This window comes from Eschrichtius robustus, chromosome 18 (assembly GCF_028021215.1).
Source record: "Eschrichtius robustus isolate mEscRob2 chromosome 18, mEscRob2.pri, whole genome shotgun sequence".
Classification (NCBI taxonomy): domain Eukaryota; kingdom Metazoa; phylum Chordata; class Mammalia; order Artiodactyla; family Eschrichtiidae; genus Eschrichtius; species Eschrichtius robustus.
Window position 1 is genome coordinate 16,121,141 of NC_090841.1, and position 22,123 is coordinate 16,143,263.

The 22,123-nt window shown below is 41.1% G+C and overlaps 2 protein-coding genes across 5 annotated transcripts in view; one reads left to right on the forward strand and one right to left on the reverse strand.

Moving 5' to 3' along the window:
* SLC25A15 (solute carrier family 25 member 15) overlaps positions 1-10,260 on the forward strand; it is a 30,842-nt gene extending 20,582 nt beyond the window's left edge. For both annotated transcript variants that reach the window (XM_068527016.1, XM_068527017.1), the window contains exons 6-7: positions 5,822-5,980; positions 7,683-10,260. In XM_068527016.1, coding sequence (XP_068383117.1) covers positions 5,822-5,980; positions 7,683-7,807 — 284 coding nt within the window. In that variant the 3' untranslated portion in view covers positions 7,808-10,260. The remainder of the gene's footprint in view (positions 1-5,821; positions 5,981-7,682) is intronic.
* A 1,508-nt stretch (positions 10,261-11,768) lies between these two features.
* LOC137752247 (phosphatidylinositol 3,4,5-trisphosphate 3-phosphatase TPTE2-like) overlaps positions 11,769-22,123 on the reverse strand; it is a 52,499-nt gene continuing 42,144 nt past the window's right edge. For 2 of the 3 annotated variants that reach the window (XM_068527019.1, XM_068527018.1), the window contains 3 exons: positions 17,186-17,281; positions 15,817-15,887; positions 11,769-12,078 (listed from right to left, as the gene is read on the reverse strand). In XM_068527019.1, the coding sequence (XP_068383120.1) occupies positions 11,970-12,078; positions 15,817-15,887; positions 17,186-17,281 (276 nt within the window). In that variant the 3' untranslated portion in view covers positions 11,769-11,969. The remainder of the gene's footprint in view (positions 12,079-15,816; positions 15,888-17,185; positions 17,282-22,123) is intronic. The other variant, XM_068527020.1, reaches the window with a different exon arrangement.

Consider the following 22,123-nt stretch of genomic DNA (forward strand, 5'->3'; position numbering starts at 1 on the left):
TTAGCTCTAGTAGTTTTCTGGTAGCATCTTTAGGATTCTCGATGTATAGTATCATGTCATCTGCAAACAGTGACAGTTTTACTTCTTCTTTTCTGATTTGGATGTCTTTTATTTCTTTTTCTTCTCTGATTACTGTGACTAAAACTTCCAAAACTATGTTCAGTAATAGTGGTGAGAGTGGGCAACCTTGTCTTGTTCCTGATCTTAGAGGAAATAGGTTCAGGTATTCACCACTGAGAATGATGTTGGCTGTGGGTTTGTCATATATGACCTTTGGTAAGTTCCCTCTATGCCTACTTTCTGGAGAGTTTTTATCATAAATGGGTGTTGAATTTTGTCGAAAGCTTTCTCTGCATCTATTGAGATGATCATATGGTTTTTCTCCTTCAATTTGTTAATGTGGTGTATCACATTGATTGATTTGCGTATATTGAAGAATCCTTGCATTCCTGGGATAAACCCCACTTGATCATGGTGTGTGATCCTTTTAATGTGTTGTTGGATTCTGTTGGCTAGTATTTTGTTGAGGATTTTTGCATCTATGTTCATCAGTGATATTGGTCTGTAGTTTTCTTTTTTTGTGACATCTTTGTCTGGTTTTGGTATCAGGGTGATTGTGGCCTCATAGAATGAGTTTGGGAGTGTTCCTCCCTCTGCTATATTTTGGAAGAGTTTCAGAAGGATAGGTGTTAGCTCCTCTCTAAATATTTGATAGAATTCACCTGTGAAGCCATCTGGTCCTGGGCTTTGTTTGTTGGAAGATTTGTAATCACAGTTTGAATTTCAGTGCTTGTGACTGGTCTGTTTATATTTTCTGTTTCTTCCTGGTTCAGTCTCGGAAGGTTGTGCTTTTCTAAGAATTTGTCCATTTCTTCCACGTTGTCCATTTTATTGGCATATAGTTGCTTGTAGTAATGTCTCATGATCCTATGTATTTCTGCAGTGTCAGTTGTTACTTCTCCTTTTTCATTTCTAACTCTGTTGATTTGAGTCCTCTCCCTTTTTTTCTTGATGAGTCTGGCTAATGGATTATCAATTTTGTTTATCTTCTCAGAGAACCAGCTTTTAGTTTTATTGATCTTTGCTATCGTTTCCTTCATTTCTTTTTCATTTATATCTGATCTGATCTTTATGATTTCTTTCCTTCTGCTAACTTTGGGTTTTTTTGTTCTTCTTTCTCTAATTGCTTTAGGTGCAAGGTTAGGTTGTTTATTTGAGATGTTTCCTGTTTCTTAAGGTAGGATTGTTTGCTATAAACTTCCCTCTTAGAACTGCTTTTGCTGCATCCCATAGGTTTTGGGTCGTCGTGTCTCCATTGTCATTTGTTCCTCGGTATTTTTTGATTTCCTCTTTAATTTCTTCAGTGATCACTTGGTTATTAAGTAGTGTATTGTTTAGCCTCCATGTGTTTGTATTTTTTATAGATCTTTTCCTGTAATTGATATCTAGTCTCATAGTGTTGTGGTCAGAAAAGATACTTGATACGTTTTCAATTTTCTTAAATTTACCAAGGCTTGATTTGTGACCCAAGATATGATCTATCCTGGAGAATGTTCCATGAGCACTTGAGAAGAATGTGTATTCTGTTGTTTTTGGACGGAATGTCTTATAAATATCAATTAAGTCCATCTTGTTTAATGTATCATTTAAAGCTTGTGTTTCCTTATTTATTTTCATTTTGGATGATCTGTCCATTGGTGAAAGTGGGGTGTTAAATTCCCCTACTATGATTGTGTTACTGTTGATTTCCCCTTTTATGGCTGTTAGTATTTGCCTTATGTATTGAGGTGCTCCTATGTTGGGTGCATAAATATTTACAATTGTTACATCTTCTTCTTGGATCGATCCCTTGATCATTATGTAGTGTCCTTCTTTGTCTCTTGTAATAGTCTTTATTTTAAAGTCTATTTTGTCTGATATGAGAATTGCTACTCCAGCTTTCTTTTGATTTCCATTTGCATGGAATATCTTTTTCCATCCCCTCACTTTCAGTCTGTATGTGTCTCTAGGTCTGAAGTGGGTCTCTTGTAGACAGCATATAAATGGGTCTTGTTTTTGTATCCATTCAGCTGGTCTGTGTCTTTTGGTGGGAGCATTTATTACATTTAAGGTAATTATTGATATGTATGTTCCTATTACCATTTTCTTAATTGTTTTGGGTTTGTTTTTGTAGGATTTTTCCTTCTCTTGTGTTTCCTGCCTAGAGAAGTTCCTTTAGCATTTGTTGTAGAGCTGGTTTGGTGGTGCTGAATTCTCTTAACTTTTGCTTGTCTGTAAAGGTTTTAATTTCTCCGTTGAATCTGAATGAGATCCTTGCTGGGTAGAGTAATCTTGGTTGTAAGTGTTTCCGTTTCATCACTTTAAACATGTCCTGCCACTCCCTTCTGGCTTGCAGAGTTTCTGCTAAAAGATCAGCTGTTAACCTTATGGGGATTCCCTTGTATGTTATTTGTTGTTTTTCCCTTGCTGCTTTTAATATTTTTTCTTTGTATTTAATTTTTGATAGTTTGATTAATATGTGTCTAGGAATGTTTCTCCTTGGATTTATCCTGTATGGGACTCTTTGTGCTTCCTGGACTTGATTGACTATTTCCTTTCCCATGTTAGGGAAGTTTTCAACTATAATCTCTTCAAATATTTTCTCAGACCCTTTCTTTTTCTCTTCTTCTGGGACCCCTATATTCGAATGTTCTTGTGTTTAATGTTGTCCCAGAGGTCTCTGAGCCTGTCCTCAATTCTTTTCATTCTTTTTTCTTTATTCTGCTCTGCAGTAGTTATTTCCGCTATTTTATCTTCCAGGTCACTTAGCTGCTGTTCTGCCTCAGTTATTCTGCTGTTGATTCCTTCTAGAGAATTTTTCTTTTCATTTATTGTGTTGTTCATCATTGTTTGTTTGCTTTTTAGTTCTTCTAGGTCCTTGTTAAGCATTTCTTGTATTTTCTCCATTCTGTTTCCAAGATTTTGGATCATCTTTACTATCATTACTCTGAATTCTTTTTCAGGTAGACTATTTCCTCTTCATTTGTTTGGTCTGGTGGTTTTTTACCTTGCTCCTTCATCTGCTGCATATTTCTCTGTCTTCTCATTTCATTTAACTTTTTGTGTTCGGGGTATCCTTTTTGCAGGCTGTAGGTTCGTAGTTCCCATTGTTTTTGGTGTCTGCCCCAAGTGGGTAAGGTTGGTTCAGTGGCTTGTGTAGGCTTCCTGATGGAGGGCATTGGTGCCTGTGTTCTGATGGGTGGGGCTGGATCTTGTCTTTCTGGTGGGCACGGCCGAGTCAGATGGTGTGTTTTGTGGTGTCTGTGAACTTATTATGATTTTAGGCAGGCTCTTTGCTAATGGGTGGGGTAGTGTTCCTGTCTTGCCAGTTGTTTGGCATTGGGTGTCCAGCACTGGATCTTGCTGGCTGTTGGGTGGAGCTGGGTCTTAGTGTTGAGATGGAGATCTCTGGGAGAGCTCTTGATGATCAGTATTACGTGGGGCCGGAAGGTCTCTGGTGGACCAGTGTTCTGAACTCGGCTCTCCCACACCTCAGAGGCTAAGGCCTGACACCCGGCCAGAGCACCAAGACCCTGTCAGCCACATGGCTCAGAAGAAAAGAGAGGAAAAAAAAGAAAGAAAAATAAATAAATAAAAAATAAATAAAATAAAATAGTTAAAATAAAAAAATTAAAAAGTAATAAAAAGAGAGCAACCAAACCAATAAACAAATCCACCAATGATAACAAGCACTAAAAACTATACTAAGATAAAAATCAGAAACAAGTCAGTGTCAGACAGCGAACCCCAAGTCCACAGTTGCTCCCAAAGTCCACCTCCTCAATTTGGGTTGATTCGTTGTCTACCTAGGTATTCCACAGATGCAGGTACATCAAGTTGATTGTGGAGATTTAATCCGCTGCTCCTGAGGGTGCATGGAGGAACTTCCCTTTCTCTTCTTTGTTCGCACAGCTCCTGGGGTTCAGCTTTGGTTTTGGCCCCGCCTCTGCGTGTCGGTCGCCCTCAAGCTTCTGTTCCCACCCAGACAGGACAGGTTTAAAGCAGGGGTTGATTAGGGGGCTCTGGCTCACTCATGCCGGGGGGAGGGAGGGGTACGGTAGTTATAATTGGAATGCGGGGTGAGCCTGTGGCGGCAGAGCCCATTGTGACGTTGCAACAGCCTGAGGTGTGCTGTGTGTTCTTCCGGGGAACTTGTCCCTGGATCACAGGACCCTGGCAGTGGCGGGCTGCACAGGCTCCTTGGAGAGTGTGGATAGTGACCTGTGCTTGCACACAGGACTCCTTGTGGCTGCAACAGCAGCGTTAGCGTTTCATGCCCATCTCTGGTGTTTGAGCTGATAGCCATGGCTCGTGCCTGTCTCTGGAGCTTGTTTAGGCCGTGCTCTGCCTTCTGTGGGCAGAGAGGGAAGGGATCCCCTCTCCTCGCACACCACGAAACAATGGTCTCCTGACTCTTAGGCAGTTCCAGAGTTTTCCTGGACTCCCTCCCAGCTAGCCACGGCGCACTAGCCCCTTCAGGCTGTGTTCACGCAGCCAACCCCAGTCCTCTCCCTGGGATCTGACCTCTGAAGCCGGAGCCTCAGCTCCCAGCCCCCGCCCACCCCAGCGGGTGAGCAGACAAGCCTCTCAGGCTGGTGAGTGCTGGTCGGCACCGATCCTCTGTGCGGGAATCTCTCCGCTTTGCCCTCCGCACCCCTGTGGCTGTGCTCTCCTCCGTGGCTCCGAAGCTTCCCCACCGCCCCCCGCAGTCTCCGCCCGCGAAGGTGCTTCCTAGTGAGTGGAAACCTTTCCTCCTTCACAGCTCCCTCCCAGAGGTGCAGGTCCCGTCCCTATTCTTTTGTCTCTTTTTTCTTTTTTCTTTTGCCCTACCCAGGTAGGTAGGGAGTTTCTTGCCTTTTGGGAAGACTGAGGTTATCTGCCAGCATTCAGTAGGTGTTCTGTAGGAGTTGTTCCACATGTAGATGTATTTCTGATGTATTTGTGGGGAGGAAGGTGATCTCCACGTCTTACTCCTCTGCCGTCTTGAAGGTTCCCCAACCCAAACTTTTTTACTGGAATAACATTTGTTCTTTTGCTCTGGGTCCATTTTAGGGGAGAATACAGACATTATTTTCCCTGTAGGATATCACCAACAAATGGGGAAATCACCTATAAATCATCTTGCAATAAGCTTAAACTTAGTAATAAGTCTTGATAGTGTTTTGAGAGCAGTGAGAAGTGTACTTCTTTCTAGGTTATCCTAATTAACTGCTTGACACAACTGTATCAATGTTTGGCTCACATGAGTGATTACTTTTTTCTTAAATACCTCCCTTCAGTGTTTTGGACCTATTCTGGGGATAGTCAAGCTCCCAGGCTTAACTATTATGTTTAATAACTTTGCTTTTTCATGGCAAAGGAAGAATCAGGGCTGTGGGACATTAATATATTAAAATACTTAAGAGAAAGTTGAAAAAGATGCAGCCTGTGTTTCAGTGGCCTCTGTTCTCACTCCTCATGGTAGGGCGTTGCCATGGTGCTGGAGGCCTGCTGGTTCTTGGGGGGTCAGGCCTCTGGAGGACGGGGCAGGAGGGCCACAGAGACCAGCCTAAATCTGACCCTCACTAGGGCTGTCTCTTGTCCTGGAGTCATGAGGGACAGCCCCAGGCTACCACACAGAACCTGTGCTATTAGACATTTTGGCAGTTGCCCCAGGGAACTGTGTTCCACAGCTTTAGTGTTTGTATTTGCACCTACCTGCAGCCACTACTACATTGACCTCTGGAAATACCCCATCAGCTGTTCTTGAGACAAAATACTGTTTGCTCATTTTCTTCTCTAGGCCCTGTCCCTTTGATGTTAAGTGGTGGATTTGGTGGAATCTGCCTCTGGCTTGCTGTTTACCCAGTGGATTGTATCAAATCCAGAATTCAAGTTCTCTCCATGTCTGGAAAACAGGCAGGATTTATTGGAACTTTTATAAGCATCGTGAAAAATGAAGGTGAGTCTGCCAATTGCTGAAACAGAGGAGGTATGTATAGAGAGTGGTCATTTGGCTGCTAGTCTCGTCGAGGTTGATCAGATGGGTAATCGCTCTCTTCAGCCGCCTCACTTTTCTAACAGGGTATGTAATTCACATTTGTGGATTTGTTTCCAGATCCCTTTCTTTAGCTTACTTCATTATTCTCAAGAATGTTTGTTTGTTTGTTTGTTTGTTTGTTTATTTATTTATTTATTTATTTATTTATTTTATTTTTTGCTGTGTTGAGTCTTTGTTGCTGCGTGTGGGCTTTCTCTAGTTGCGGTGAGCGGGGGCTACTCTTCGTTGCGGTGCGCGGGCTTCTCATGGCGGTGGCTTCTCTTGTTGCGGAGCACAGGCTCTAGGCACATGGGTTTCAGTAGTTGTGGCTTGCGGGCTCAGTAGTTGTGGCTTGCGGGCTCTAGAGTGCAGGCTCAGTAGTTGTGGTGCATGGGCTTAGTTGCTCCGCGGCATGTGGGATCTTCCTGGACCAGGGGTCGAACCTGGGTCCCCTGCATTGGCAGGCAAATTCTTAACCACTGCACCACCAGGGAAGTCCCCTCAAGAATGTTTAAATCTCTGATTCCTAACCTTTGGGCCAGGATTTTGTTTCTAAATAGCCTGGTGGGAATTTTTAAAGTATGTGTTTTGTCTAAGAGGACAAATGTTTCAGAGTTAGCACCACTTTTTTTTTTTTTTTGGCTGCACTCTGCGGCGTGTGAAACTTCCCCAACTAGGGATCCAACCCATTCCCCCTGCAGTGGAAGTGTGGAGTCTTAACCACTGGACCACTGGGGAAGTCCTGCACCACTTGTTTTAAACAATATCATCAGGAGATGAGCTCTAACAGCATATCACTAAGGCATTTAAAAGAATGTACATCCTTAATGATAAGACTTCTGCAATGAGAAAGGCACTAAGCAATTTCTGAAGGTGATTTGCTATCAGTGTTTAGTTATACAGGTGGATAAAGACTTTTAAAGTAGTGTTTGTATAAAGCCAATTTTATGCCACTAGTGAGTAAAGGCTTGTCCTTCCAGCATCCACTATACGTCTTAAAACTTGGATGTGCACTTTTCTGTCTTGATTTTGAGAGAAAGGGAGCACAGTAACAGTATGCAGAAAATGATTTAACCCCAAATAGAGCACAGACATCTTGTATATTACTAATAGTAACCCCTTTTAAATTTGCATTACACTTTATAGTTTTACAAAGTACTTACACCTCCCTTATCTGCCTGGATCTTCAGAACGGCCTTGGGCAGTGCTAATACCAGAAACAGGTCTTCTATGTCAATGTCATTGCTCTGTCTTCTGGCCCAGTGCCTCGTGGTCCTCACCCGCCAGGTGAAGCTGCAACGTTGCTGCTGTCTGTGGCCCTGTGGTTGCCTTCTGTCTGCCCGTGTGAGGCCCCCTGCTCTGCCTGATCCATTTACCAGGAGTGAACAGGCACGGGCTTGGTGACTGTTCCCTGAGCCTCGCCAGCTTTGCCGGGAGACCTGCCCTTGCCCTTGTTTCTACTAGTCTGTCTAGTTCCAGTGGTCCAGGGAAACCTGTCCCATCACTGCTGGCTTTTAGCGCTATTGTCTGGATTTGTAACTGTAAAAATATCTGTGCTGTGTGGGTTCATGGGATATTTCCAAGGAGGGGGAGCTCAGTCTTTGGTCACCCTTTTGTTTTCTAGGAATAACGGCCTTATATTCTGGACTGAAACCTACCATGATTCGCGCGTTCCCCGCCAACGGGGCACTCTTTCTGGCCTATGAGTACAGCCGGAGGTCGATGATGAGCCAGTTGGAAGCGCACTGAAGCGCTCTGGCGAGCCTTGACCCGAGCGAAGGTGTTTGAGGACTGCGGTTCTCAGGGTTTCAAAGACTACAAGACCAATGTGGAATTGTTTGATTTTGTGGGAATTTTTTTTGGTCTTCCATTTTTCTACCTTATATCTTAAACTTTATAGAAGAGCTTCTCTTTTATACTATATAATTTCTGCCCATAATTGTATTGAAATGGAAAAGTTGCTGCTCTTGTCCTTGGTGGGACATACAGGGTGGGCTGCTGGCCCTAGGTACCTAATCTGAAAGGCTAAGTAGAGCTTATATCAAGGGCTTTTGCATAAACCTGTATGTGTACATGCAGTTTAGATGGTTCTGTGTCGTGAGTGAAGCGCAGTTTAGTTCCATGTTTCATCTCAGATCTCACTAGAAAAAACCAGAGGTAACCATGTTTCATGAGGATGGTTATAAATGCTTAATCCATTCTCGATGTGGGTCTCTTTTAAAATCTGCTTAGCACGTACACTATAATTGGTTAAAGTTTTTAAAAAGTTTTCCTGTGGTGCTTGAAAACTAAGACGTCCATCTCGATTCTAAAGAGGAGAATATACCTGCATACTGGTGTGGCTTCCGTGTTCTTGATTTAAGTTTCAGAGTAAGCATCCTGGATTTTCCCAAGAGGCTCCTCTGTGGAAACAGTGCCATCCATCTTCTTCCAGGCGGGATCACATTCTACGCTCGGACATATTGCTGGGTGTGGCCTAGAGCCTTTGGGAAGCAGCAGGGCCCTTGCCTGTGCCAGCCCCTCCTCCTCTCCCGAGGAGCTCCTCTCTGCTGGGCTTGAGCTCAAGGAAGGGGCTGAGGGGAGGGGCCTGGAGTGCTTTGTGAAGACTGGCTGACAGCTGCCCTGAGCCTCTGCCTTTGTGTCCTGGCCTGGGCGGGATTCCAGAGAAGTCTGTCGGACCATCTATGGGCTGCTGATCGACTTTGGACCACGCCCTCCTTGCCTCTACTCCCTGGAAGGGCTTCCGGTTGGCAGAGTGCCAAAGCCAAGAGCGGCCCTGGCTCCCCGTCTGGGGACAGAGTGGTGGTGCTTGTGGGCAAAGCGGTCTCCTTTCAGAGGGAACCAGAGTGTTGTGCTTGCGTGCCCCGTGAGTGGTGTCAGGGCTGACCCAGGCTGAAGTTTGTCTCGGGATCCCTCACTCCTTGCCATGCTGGAGCCTTTAACATGGGGTACTGGCTGTCGTGAATTTCAGTGATGTGGTCTCTGGGGTGTGACTTAATAAATCAATGAAGCAAAGGTAATTTTATTAAACTATGTCGTATGTATGCACTAATAACAAACCCCAGTTCATCTGATTCCCATAGACTTGGGGTGGGCAGCTGTTCTCTGGCCGTCTGGTTTACGGGAGCCCTTGTCGTCACCAGTGAAGTAAGCCTCCTCATCCTGTGCTGCTCCGAGACCACCCAGGCCTCCAATAAAGAGTTGTTAATCCGCCCCTGCGGCTGATGTGTTAATAATGATCCACACTGGTATGTCCGCCCCTGTCAGCAGGACGGAAGCGTTGTGTGAGACCTCCAGTTTCCACAAGTTTTTGTTCTCCCTGCAGCCTCGGTGGTGACTCCAGCCAGAAGCCAGAGAGGGTCGGGAAGGCCAGCTGCTGGCAGAAGTTTAGCGGAGGGGGGATGCCCGGTGTTGTGCCCGATGGGCTCCAGAGCTATGCCTGGTCTTCCGTTTGCCTTTTCTTGAAAAGCAATTTTTCTCGCTTACTTTTGTCCGTACTTAAATGGTCAGTAGCTACTGAGTGGTGCTTCTTCTGAACAGGCCTGGATTGAAGCAAAAATAGCAAATGGGACTGGCTTCCCCCAGGAAGCGACCTGCTCCAGAACCCACCAGGCCCCTGTTGTCTAAGCCCTGTTGGCAGTAAGTCTTCTCACGTGTTGTCCTGTAAAGATTTAACTGAATATCTTCAACAGAAACTGTCTGAGGCAAGTAAGAGTGAGTGGGAGTAATGAATGGAAACTTAAGACAGAGTTGGTTTTTTTTACGTTTCATTCTATTTGCTTAATTCATGGTTCAGTATGTGGGTACAATTTGTACCATTTCAGATCTGTACTCCAGACAAAAATAGAGTAACTTGAAATACTGTGTTTAAAGAAATTCTCGTGTTCTCTCATTAAATTATTTGCCTAATAGTTGACTATATGATTTGTTTAAGTACTTTACGTGCTAAGAACCAACTGTCAGGAATGTTTATGTATGGTGATATCTCAAGGTGATGGTTTTATTACAACAAGCATTGTTTTTTTTGTCAGCAAGATTCCTGACGTAAAATAACAACTACTGATATAAATACATATTCTATATACACTGCAGTTACGAAACGTGGCCCGCTAGAATTACTCTCCCTCCACCAGGCTGTGTATGTGATGTGACTGATTTGGCAGGATGCCATTCTATTTTTAAAATAAACTTCTTGCTATCAAGTTTTGGATAGTTCTGTTCCAGGTCAGTAAATTCTATTCAAGAAAACCAATATCGTTCTGATATATTATGATCTAAGTTTCTCAAGTTGTTTAACAAATTATTTGCACTGGGTTCTAGGAAAGCAGCCCTGCTGGAGGCCCTGAACAAGTTCTCTTTATGAGCAAAAGCAGAATAGTGTGACAGCTCATAATTGCCAGAAATTTTCATCCATTTTGGAGGGCTAGGGAAGAGAAACCCCCAACTGTAATTTCCTTTATTTCAAAAAGCAAGATTCTGAAAAACTGGGGTTTCCCAACTTTTGCCGGTGTTAAAGGTAGATCTTTCTTACTCCTCACTTTTTTTTCCCATTCACCTAGGCCTGCCCGCTGATCTGCCCTCCACGGATTATAGCTGCAGGAATTTTAAAGGAAATAACCTGGGCTGCCACAGTACGTTTCTGTAACCCAAATTACAGGGAATAATGTAGTCATAACATGGAAGGAGTTTGAAAGGCTGTGTCTCCAAGAGCTCTTCCTCTAAGGGGAGTCAGATTAAGGCGAGTAGAATAACCTTTGCAGCTGCGCTTTTGGGGGGCTATTTTGAGGGGGCGAGAAGCATCTGCGTGGCCTTCCACACCACCACGCTGGCGGCTCGGGGCTCTCTTCCCGTCCCTGCTAGGCCGGCACCCACCAACCCTTCTCTATAAACTGTTGCTCTAGTTGCCCTTAAAAAGTACTGACTGTGGCAACCTCCAGACCTCCTGGGGCTGCCAACCCAAGTGGCCAGTGGTTAGTGCACTGTTACAACAACACTGCTTAGTTGGAATGGTCTGTCCCAACCCCCCAAACCCTATTTTTTTATCGTGTGCTTTTTGCAAAGTGCAAGGTTTTTCAGGAACGAGTAGTCTGTGTTTTAGCAGAGGCGCTGGTTCTCCTCATTTGCTACTTTTCATTTCCTGATCAGTTCAGCTTGGGCTAGATTGTTAAGAGCCTTGCCAATAAAAGGAAAATCATTCAAATAGTAAAGCCAACATAGAACTGTTTTCAAAGACAGTTATGGCCTTAAGATAGTGGCAGTGAAAGTACTTAGAATAAAGTAGCACCTGGTACCAAAGAGAAAATGATTCCCTGTGGACTAACCAGTGTCTATAATGAAAACTTGACCTTACTTCAGAGTTCCCCAAGCTTAGGTGAAGCTGGTTGTGAGCAGGGGTGATGGGTTTTAAAACGATCTTTGCTGCCATTCTGATGCTTGTTAATAGTTTGTAAATCAAGTAGAAGAAGGAATTAGAAATTACTTTTCTAACAAATCTGAAATTACAAAAGTAAAACAAAGCAGGGAATGAATACTTGTCCAAAAATACATAAGTAAATAAAATAAACCCACAGTGTTGGGGGACAATCACAATTTTTAAATATGTTATTTTGATAGGAAAGTTTTATTTCTGAGTTCTTAAGTGATAACTAATGTTCCCGTGTACTGTTTCAAATTGATCTCAATACAAACGAAAACTGTGACATATATTCTTTCAAAAAAAAAAAACTATTGCCATTGGCATTCTCCCTTGTATATATTTAATACAGTTCTCAAGAACATGTGTATATATATGGTGTATATATATGTAAATATATCAGCAAGGAAATAGGTTTAAAAGATATAAATAGGTAGCAAGGATTGGGAAGAACATGATTCTAGCCTAGAAGGGGAGCTACACTTAATCAGAGACCAGCTACAACTTAACGTCATCAAAATATACCTCGACTGCAAACTCTGGACGGTAAATTTTCCATGCTTTTGGTTTGTGGGGATTATCCAATTCACTTCTTGAAAGATAAAGCCTAGAATAGAAAAAAAAAAAAAAAAAGATTACATTTTATTGTAGGGCTAACAGAAAAGCCATGCTGTAGGACACCCTTGTTAGAGCTTTTAAAAAAAAAAAAAGCCTTGCTGGCCACCATCAGTCTCGACCCCTCCTCTGCATCTGATTAGCTTTCAAAGACCAGCTCTCCCACTCTCTCTCTTAAGACACAAAAATACCATGACCTTCAGTAACAACGTGTCACTGATCCTTTTAATACTGCCTTTTATGGAATTAACATCTGCATTTAATAAAATAAATTTCTATATGTGATCAATCAGACTAGATGTGTATTAAAACCCAGTAATAACGAGTGTCTTTTAAATGATGAAGTTGGCATTTTGGGTAAATTAAGTCTCATAATAAAAACAGCTTTACCAAGGAGTATGGAAATTCACACGTTAAATCTTCAGAAACTATAAAAGTGAGGAGAAAAGTGATCTAGCTTGTTGCTTCTCTAATATGAACATGGTGTTTTAAAGGAAAAAACTGTGCCCTTTAGCAAGAACCACTTTTGAGAAGTAGTACCAAATGAAGTTCCACCTAGATGTCTATTTGAGGGACTTTGCTCATGTCATAAGTCAAAGTTTTCTGTATACATCCAGGGGAAAAAATTGGTAAAAATGTTCCATCAAATCCAAAGTTCACTCTATCAATCAATATCCACTAAATGTGTGTGCATTGTAGGTGTTTAGGCCAGGTTTTTATTTACTGTCACCTTAGTGGACTTGAGGTGGGACTAGATGCAGTCTACATTTGAAGAAAAGGCTAGGATTGTATGTCATGGGAACTGTCAATTCATGCCACATACAATCATAACCACTTCTTCAAAACTCTTCTGTATGATTTTTTGAATATTATCTTTCCTTTTGTATTGAATGGTATGGTGATACCAATCTCAAATTTTCAGCACCACAGAATAGAAGACGTGGAGAACTTCTAGATTTAGGAATGAGTTTCAGATATGATGATAGAGGTTCTTTGGAATACTCTTCAAATCAATTACTTTTTAAAAATAGATTATCCAATTTAGTTATAAGAAAACCAGTTTTAAATGGGAGACTATTAATGATTTTTTAAAAGCTGTCTTCACTGATACTTACTGTGTCTTGTAACTTCTGCCCTAGATGTAAGTGTGTCAACTAGCTTTTAAACTAGCTGGAGCCTCCCTGGATGACACCTTCCTGTGGCATAGAATTTGGTGTTGGTCAGTCATCAGTAAATCAACACATACTGAGGACCTGCCATATTCAAGGTACTGAACAAACTGATATTAAACTTTCATGGGAGGGATTTGTTGCCACACTCAAGATCTGCCTATAGTATGTTTTATAACGCAGTCCTATGGCATGGACCTTGAGGATAATGCAACAGTGGGTCTCAAGAATAGCCATATTTTTACAATCAGAGAAGAAAAGGAATCCAAATTGGAAAAGAAGTAAAACTGTCACTATTTGCAGATGACATGATACTATACACTGAGAATCCTAAAGATGCTACCAGAAAACTACTAGAGCTAATCAATGAATTCGGTAAAGTAGCAGGATACAGAATTAATGCACAGCAATGTCTTGATTCCTACACACTAATGATGAAAAATCTGAAAGAGAAATTAAGGAAACACTCCCATTCACCACTGCAACAAAAAGAATAAAATACCTAGGGATAAACCTACATAAGGAGACAAAAGACCTGTATGCAGAAAAATATAAGACACTGATGAAAGAAATTAAAGAGGATACAAACAGATGGAGAGATATATACCATATTTTTGGAATGGAAGACTCAACATTGTGAAAATGAGTATACTACCCAAAGCCATCTACAGATTCAATGCAATTATCAAACTACCAATGGCATTTTTCACAAAACTAGAACAAAAAATTTCACAATTTGTATGGAAACACAAAAGACCGAATAGCCAAAGCAATCTTGAGAAATAAAAACGGAGCTGGAGGAATCAGGCTCCCTGACTTCAGACTATACTACAAAGCTACAGTAATCAATACAGTATGGTACTGGCACAAAAACAGAAATATAGATCAATGGAACAGGATAGAAAGCTCAGAGATAAACCCACGCACATATGGTCACCTTACCTTTGATAAAGGAGGCAAGAATATACAATGGAGAAAAGACAGCCTCTTCAATAAGTGGTGGTGGGAAAACTGGACAGCTACATGTAAAAGAATGCAGTTAGAACACTTCCTAACACCATAAACAAAAATAAACTCAAAATGGATTAAAGACCTAAATATAAGGCCAGACACTATAAAACTCTTAGAGGAAAACACATACATCAAGATCCTTTCTGACCCACCTCCTAGACTAAGGGAAATAAAAACAAAAATAAACAAATGGAACCTAATGAAACTTTAAAGCTTTTGCACAGCAAAGGAAACCATAAACAAGATGAAAAGACAACCCTCAGAATGGGAGAAAATATTTGCAAACAAAGCAGCTGGCAAACGATTAATCTCCAAAATATACAAGCTCAATATGAAAAATGAAGCTCAATATCAAAAAAAACAACCCAATCCAAAAATGGGCAGAAGACCTAAAAAGAGATTTCTCCAGAGAAGATATACAGATTGCCAACAAACACATGAAAGAATGCTTAGCATCACTAATCATTAGAGAAATGCAAATCAAAACTACAATGAGGTATCACCTCACACCAGTCAGAATGGCCATCATCAAAAAATCTACAAACAATAAATGCTGGAGAGGGTGTGGTGAAAAGGGAACCCTCTTGCACTGTTGGTGGGAATGTAAATTGATACAGCCACTATGGAGAACAGTATGGAGGTTCCTTAAAAAACTAAAAATAGAACTACTCTATGGCCCAGCAATCCCACTACTGAGCATATACCCTGAGAAAACCATAATTAAAAAAGAGACATGTACCTCAATGTTCATTGCAGCTCTATTTACAATAGCCAGGACATGAACCAACCTAAGTGTCCATCAACAGATGAATGGATAAAGAAGATGTGCCACGTGTATACAATGGAATATTACTCAGCCATAAAAAGAAACAAAATTGAGTTATTTGTAGTGAGGTGGATGGACCTAGAGTCTGTCATACAGAGTGAAGTAAGTCAGAAAGAGAAAAACAAATACTGTATGCTAACACATAGATTTGGAATCTAAGAAAAAAAAAAAAAAAGGTCATGAAGAACCTAGGGACAGGGCAGGAATAAAGACACAGACATAGAGAATGGACTTGAGGACATGGGGAGGGGGACATGGGGAGGGGGAAGGGTAAGCTGGGAAGAAGTGAGAGAGCGGCATGGACTTGTATATACTACCAGATGTAAAATAGCTAGCTAGTGGGAAGCAGCCACATAGCACAGGGAGATCAGCTCGGTGCTTTGTGACCACCTAGAGGGGTGGGATAGGGAGCGTGGGAGGGAGGCTCAAGAGGGAGGGAATATGGGGACATATGTATGTATGTGGCTGATTCACTTTGTTGTACAACAGAAACTAACACAACATTGTAAAACTATTATACTCCAATAAAGATGTTAAAAAAAAAAAAAGAGCCATATTTTTTAAATAACCAGATCACAATAAGGAAGGCAATGAAGAACGGTGACTCAAGGATTTTTTGGTTTCTATAAATTGGGCTTACGGCAATTAGCAAAAGACTTGTCATTACCTCTTACATAGACATTCGAGACTAAGCTGTTTCTACTGGATTATACCATAGCCATACCTGTTATTTTGTATAAAAGATGTATGGAACCAAAAGAAAAATGGACAGTCATCATAGTATTTAGGAAGATCCTAAGAAGACATGGTTAAAAAAAACCAATTAGTTCTTAGTATCCATTTTACTGTGAAAAATAATCTTTCCAAAGGGATTAAAATTCCTTCCTTTATTCATCTGTACGTTCATCAAATAACTGTAGCTATTGAATATGCAGCACTTACCGTCAACATTATACTCAAGACACCAAGACAGAGACTTGCTGTTCCTTTCTCTCGCCATTTCTAACAAAATTTTCAAGGATATGTATTTTCTCTATGATAGATATTTATAAATTTAGACACTGGTCTTTTAATCTGGTTTGGATAGTGCTAAACAGAATCTACTAAGGACCTATGTCTATTTCTGCCCCAATATATCATCCGTTCCTACAAGGAGCAGCTACATTGGATAATTAACCATGATTGATGATGATAGAAATATCTAAGATTTCTGAAAGTGCTTTCATCTCATGACCCTTGACAATCACAAAGGCCAGATATCACCAACATGCCCTTGGCTAGTGCCCCTACCCCAGTGCTTCTGCTTAGAGACCACTGATTAAGAGAATTCAGACTGGCTCCGTTATTCACGGGGAGCTATCCCGGCCACTTGCTTCGACACATGTACCATTTCAAACTTAGTAAATTCTCCGCCAACAGGGAGCAAGCAGGGGATGCAGGTGGGCACAGGAAATAAGCTTTAAATTGAGCAAACACAGTTACGTGTTGCCAGTTCTGGTTGATGATTTAATAGGAAAGTGAATTGAAACTATTGGGGTTTAGAAATTTGCTATATACAGAATAATCAGACATACATTTGATAACTGGTCAGCATAAATTATACTGCAGTGATAATGGCAGATATTCTTATTTTTCATAAATATTGGATTAAATATACTATTTTAAATGAATTATACATCAATTGAGAGGAAAGCAAAATCTCCCTCACTTTAACATATAAGTTATGGGGAGCAATGTGTTTTAAAGATACAAACCAAAAATATGATCACTGCTATGTAGTTTATACCTTGTTTTTTTTTTTTTTTTTTTTAACATCCGGGTTTTTGTATTTTTTTCTTATTTGAAAACTAATACATGCAAATTGTATACAATTTAGAAAACAAATGAGCAAAAATATATTTAATTACATATTTTCTTTTTTTTAAAAAAATTTGATATAGAAATCTGACTCGTTTTGTCTCCCCATCCCTGACTAGGGGTTGACATCTCCTATCATCTCCCTTGTAGGGAATTGTAGCAAAGGAAATCCCAAACCAGAATCATTCAGAAGACTAGACAAGATTAGCAGCATAGATTGTTTCTTGATTACTCACCGAAGAAGAGAGAAATTTCACTTTCACCTCATCATACAGAGGTGGACAGTTGGATAGATTAATTATTACTCTGTCTGTTTCAGCATCATGAACTATCTGTGGATGAACACATGGAATTCAGAATTATAAACCTAACTGATAATGAGGCAACAGTGAAGTTCGTGTTCACTTATTGAGGCTTCTTATATTTAATCAAGTACTCTTGGTCTCATAGCCCAATGACTACATGTATAAATGTTAATATTTATTTCTATAAAGTTGCAATACTGTTGTTAACATTTTTAACAGGCCATCATGGTTGAGGGTTATGGTGGAACACTTGAAAAGCAAAGTATTCAATTTTCTAGTAGACTTTAACCAAGTAAACATTAGTGTTGCATGCGTGTCACCTAATTTTCATATGTTGGGAATACATAAGCTCAATTTTAAAGCTAGTATGCATGTTTAAAAAGCAATGCCTAAGGGCTTCCCTGGTGGTGCAGTGGTTGAGAATCTGCCTGCGAATGCAGGGGACACGGGTTCAAGCCCCGGTCTGGGAAGATCCCACATGCCGCGGAGCAGCTAGGCCCGTGAGCCACAACTACTGAGCCTGTGCGTCTGGAGCTTGTGCTCCGCAACAAGAGAGGCCGTGATAGTGAGAGGCCCGCACACCGTGGTGAAGAGTGGCCCCCACTTGCCGCAACTAGAGAAAGCCCTCGCACAGAAACGAAGACCCAACACAGCCAAAAATAAATAAAAATAAATTAAAAAAAAAAAAGAAAACGCAATGCCTAGTTGCTCACATTTTATCAAAAATGTGTTTGCTGATGGGATCATAGGCCTTGTCTGTAGCAGACTGCTGGATGGAGTGACCAAAGGTAGGCCAAGTTTCTGCAATGAACGACTTTGAAGCTATACTGATTATTTGTTACTGATACACCCTTGTATGATAATGACACCCAACAGTGAGAAAGGTCTATGCTAGGCCCTGTGAAAAATACAAAAGAAAGTGAAGACTCCGTTGATGCTTCAGGGAGTAAAACACATCAGGAACAATAGCAGAATAGCATAGAACTACGTGTTAAGCTGTATGATGAAGACTAAGGTTCCGTTGTGTGCTTCAGGGAGGCTAACAGGAGGCATAGAATGAGGAAGTGTCACCGAGGAGGTAGAAACTGAGATGGGCATGGAAGGATTTGTATAAATGAAGAGGAGCACTGAGGCGGGATCAAGATGGTGAAGTAGGAAGATGCTCTCATGGACACTCCACAACTACAACTACATGTGCAACAACTCTCTCTGAGAATGACCTGAAGACTAGCAGAACAGCTCTCCTACAACTAAGGATATAAAGAAAAAAACACATTGAGACAGGTAGGAGGGCAGAGATGTGGTCTCATCAGGACCCATACCCCCAACACGGCTACCCACAAGTGGGAGGGGACCTCACAAACACAGAGGTTCTCCCTAAGGAGAGAGGGGTTCGAGCCCCACATCAGGCACCCCAGCCCTGGGGACCTGCACCAGGAAGTTGAGCCCCCATAACAACATCTGGTTTTGAAAACCAGCAGGGCTTGTATCCAGGAGAGCAGGAGAGCTGTAGGAAACCAAGACTCTGCTCTTAAAGGGCACATGCACAAATTCACTCACTTTGAGTCCCAGGACAGAGGCAGCACTTTGCAAAGTGCCCAGGCCATATGTGAAGTACATTCATTAACTAACTTCAGGGTGAGTGCCAAAGGGGGGAAGAAGCTGCCTCTGGGGAACAAAGTGCTGGCGGGCATCATTTAAAAAAATTCTCCCTCTACCTAGACTGGCCCAGCACTGGCAGGTGCCATTTCAAAACATTTGCCATCTACCTTGCTAACACCGCTCACCCCGACCCCAGCATTCCCCTGCAGACCTGCCCTGCCCAAAGCAGCTCCTCCCAGCTGGCAGCCACCCTGCCATGTCCAGTGGGGGTCCTTGGCTGGTTATAGTCTCCCTCCTCCCAGGGTGGGAGCCCAAAGAAGCTCCCTCCCTGGGGGCCAACCCCACTCACAATTGTACCTGCAACTGTTGTGGTTGGGCCCCACAGCCAGCCACACTGGGGCCAGCCTTGCCCACCAGTGAATGCGCAGCAGCTGTGGCCAGGCCACACAGGCAGCTGGCTTGGGAGCCAGCCCCTTCCACTAGCGTGACTGCAGCAACTGTGGCACCGTACAACAGGAGGGGCACGTGCAGCCCACACAGAAAACATCCCTGGCTCTGGTGACTAGCAGGGATTGCTCTTCTGGGCCCTACAGGAAACCTTCTACATAAGGCCACTTCTTCAAAACCAGAAGATGTAGCTAATCTACCTAATACACAGAAACAAATGAGGAGACAGGAATATGCTCCAAATGAAAGAACAAGACAAAACTTCAGGAAAAGAACCAACGAAATGGACATAAGTAATCAACCTGGTAAAGTGTTCAAAGTAATACCCATAAAGATACTCACCAAACTTGGAAGAAGAATGAACACAGTGAGAACTTCAACAAAGAGATATAAAAAAGAACCAATCAGAGCTGAAGAATACAATAACTGAAAGGAACAATACAGTAGATGGAATCAAGAGCATATTAGGTGCAAAAGAATGGAAAAACAACTAGTTATGTACAAGGGAACCCCCGTAAGACTGTCAGCTGATTTTTCAGCAGAAACTTTACAGGCCATAAGTGAGTGGCACAATGTATTCAAAGTACTGAGAGGGAAAAACTTATAACCACAAGAATACTCTATCTGGCAAGGTTATCGTTCAGAATTGAAGGAGCAATAAAGTTTCCCTGACAAGCAGAATCTACAGGAGTTCACCACTGAACCAGTCGTACAAGAAATGTTAAAAGGACTTCTTTAAGCAAAAAAGAAAAGGCCATTACTAAAAATCAGAAAATATGTAAAAGGAAAAATCTCCCTAGTAAAAGCAAACGTATACTAAAGGCAGTGGATCAACCACTTACAAAGGTTATATAAGGTTTAAAGAGAAAAGTTGTAAAATCAACTACAACTACAATAATTAGTAGGTATACAAAATCAAAAGATGTAAAATGTATCAAAAACATAAAACGTGGAGTGGGGGGAGTAAAAATGTAGTGTTTTTAGAATGATTTGAACTTAAGTAATCAACTTAAAATAGACTGCTATACACCTAGGCTTCTATACACGAACCTTAAATTAACCACAAACCAAAAACCTAATATTGAGAAAAATTAGAAAAAGGAATTCAAACATAATGCTAAAGAAAGGCATCAAATTCCAAAAGAAGAGAGCAAGAGAAGAAGGAACGTAGAAGAACTGCAAAAACAACCAGAAAATAATTAACAAAATGGTATTTAGTACAACCTATCAATTATCACTTTAAATGTAAATTCTTCAATCAAAAGACATAGGGTGACTGATGGATTAAAAAAAAAAAACAAGACCCATCTATATGCTGCCTACAAGAGATTCACTTCAGATCTAAAGACACACACAGACTGAAAGTGAAGGTATACAAAAAAATATTCCATGCAAATAGAAACAAAAATTTGGGGTAGCAATACTTATATTATACAAAATAGACTTTAAAACAAAGGCTGTAGGACAGCTACATGTAAAAGAACATTCTCTAACACCATGTACAAAAACTCAAAATGGATTAAAGACCTAAATGTAAGACTGGATACTATAAAACTCCTAGAGGAAAACATAGGCAGAACACTCCTTGATGTAAATTATAGCAATAATTCTTTGGATCTGTCTCCTAAATCAAAGGAAACAAAAGCAAAAATAAATAAATGGGACCTAATTAAGCGTATAAGCTTTTGCATAGCAATGGAAACCATTGACAAAATGAAGAGACAACCTACTGAATGGGGGAAAATATTTGTAAATGACATGACTGATAAGGGGTTAATATCCAAAATATATAAGCAGCTCCTACAACTCAACATTTAAAAAAAAAAAAAAAAAGGCAATTAAAAAATGGGCAGAAGACCTGAATAGAGAGTTTTCCAGAGAGCACGTGCAGATGGCCAACAGGCACGTGAAAAGATGCTTAACACTGTTAATCATCAGATAAATGCAAATTAAAACCACAATGAGATATCACCTCAAACCTGTCAGAATGGCTATCATCAAAAAGAAGACAAGCCTCTTCAATAAGTGGTGCTGGGAAAACTGGACAGCTACATATAAAAGAATGAAATTAGAACACTACCTAACACCATACACAAAAATAAACTCCAAATGGATTAAAGACTTAAAGGTAAGACCAGACACTATAAACTCTTAGAGGAAAACATAGGAAAAACACTCTTTGACATAAACCACAGCAAGATCTTTTTTGACCCATCTCTTAGAGTAACGGAAATAAAAACAAAAAGAAACAAATGGGACTTAAACTTAAAAGCTTTTGCACAGCAAAGGAAACCATAAACAAGATGAAAAGACAACCCTCAGAATGGGAGAAAATATTTGCAAATGAAACAACGGACAAAGGATTAATCTCCAAAATATACAAACAGCTCAAGGAGCTCAATATCAAAAAAACAAACAATCCAGTTAAAAAATGGGTGGATGACCTAAATAGACATTTCACAAGAAGGACATACAGATAGCCAAGAGGCATATGAAAAGATGCTCAACATCACTAATCATTAGAGAGACGGAAATCAAAACTACAATTAGGTATCACCTCATGCCAGTCAGAATGGCCATTATCAAAAAATCTAGAAACAATAAATGCTGGAAAGGGTGTGGTGAAAAGGGAACCCTCCTGCTCTGTTGGTGGGAATGTAAATTGATACAACCACTATGGAAAACAGTATGGAGGTTCCTTAAAAAACTAAAAATAGAACTACCATATGACCCAGCTATCCCACTACTGGGCATATACCCTGAGAAAACCATAATTCAAAAAGAGACATGGGGCTTCCCTGGTGGCGCAGTGGTTAAGAA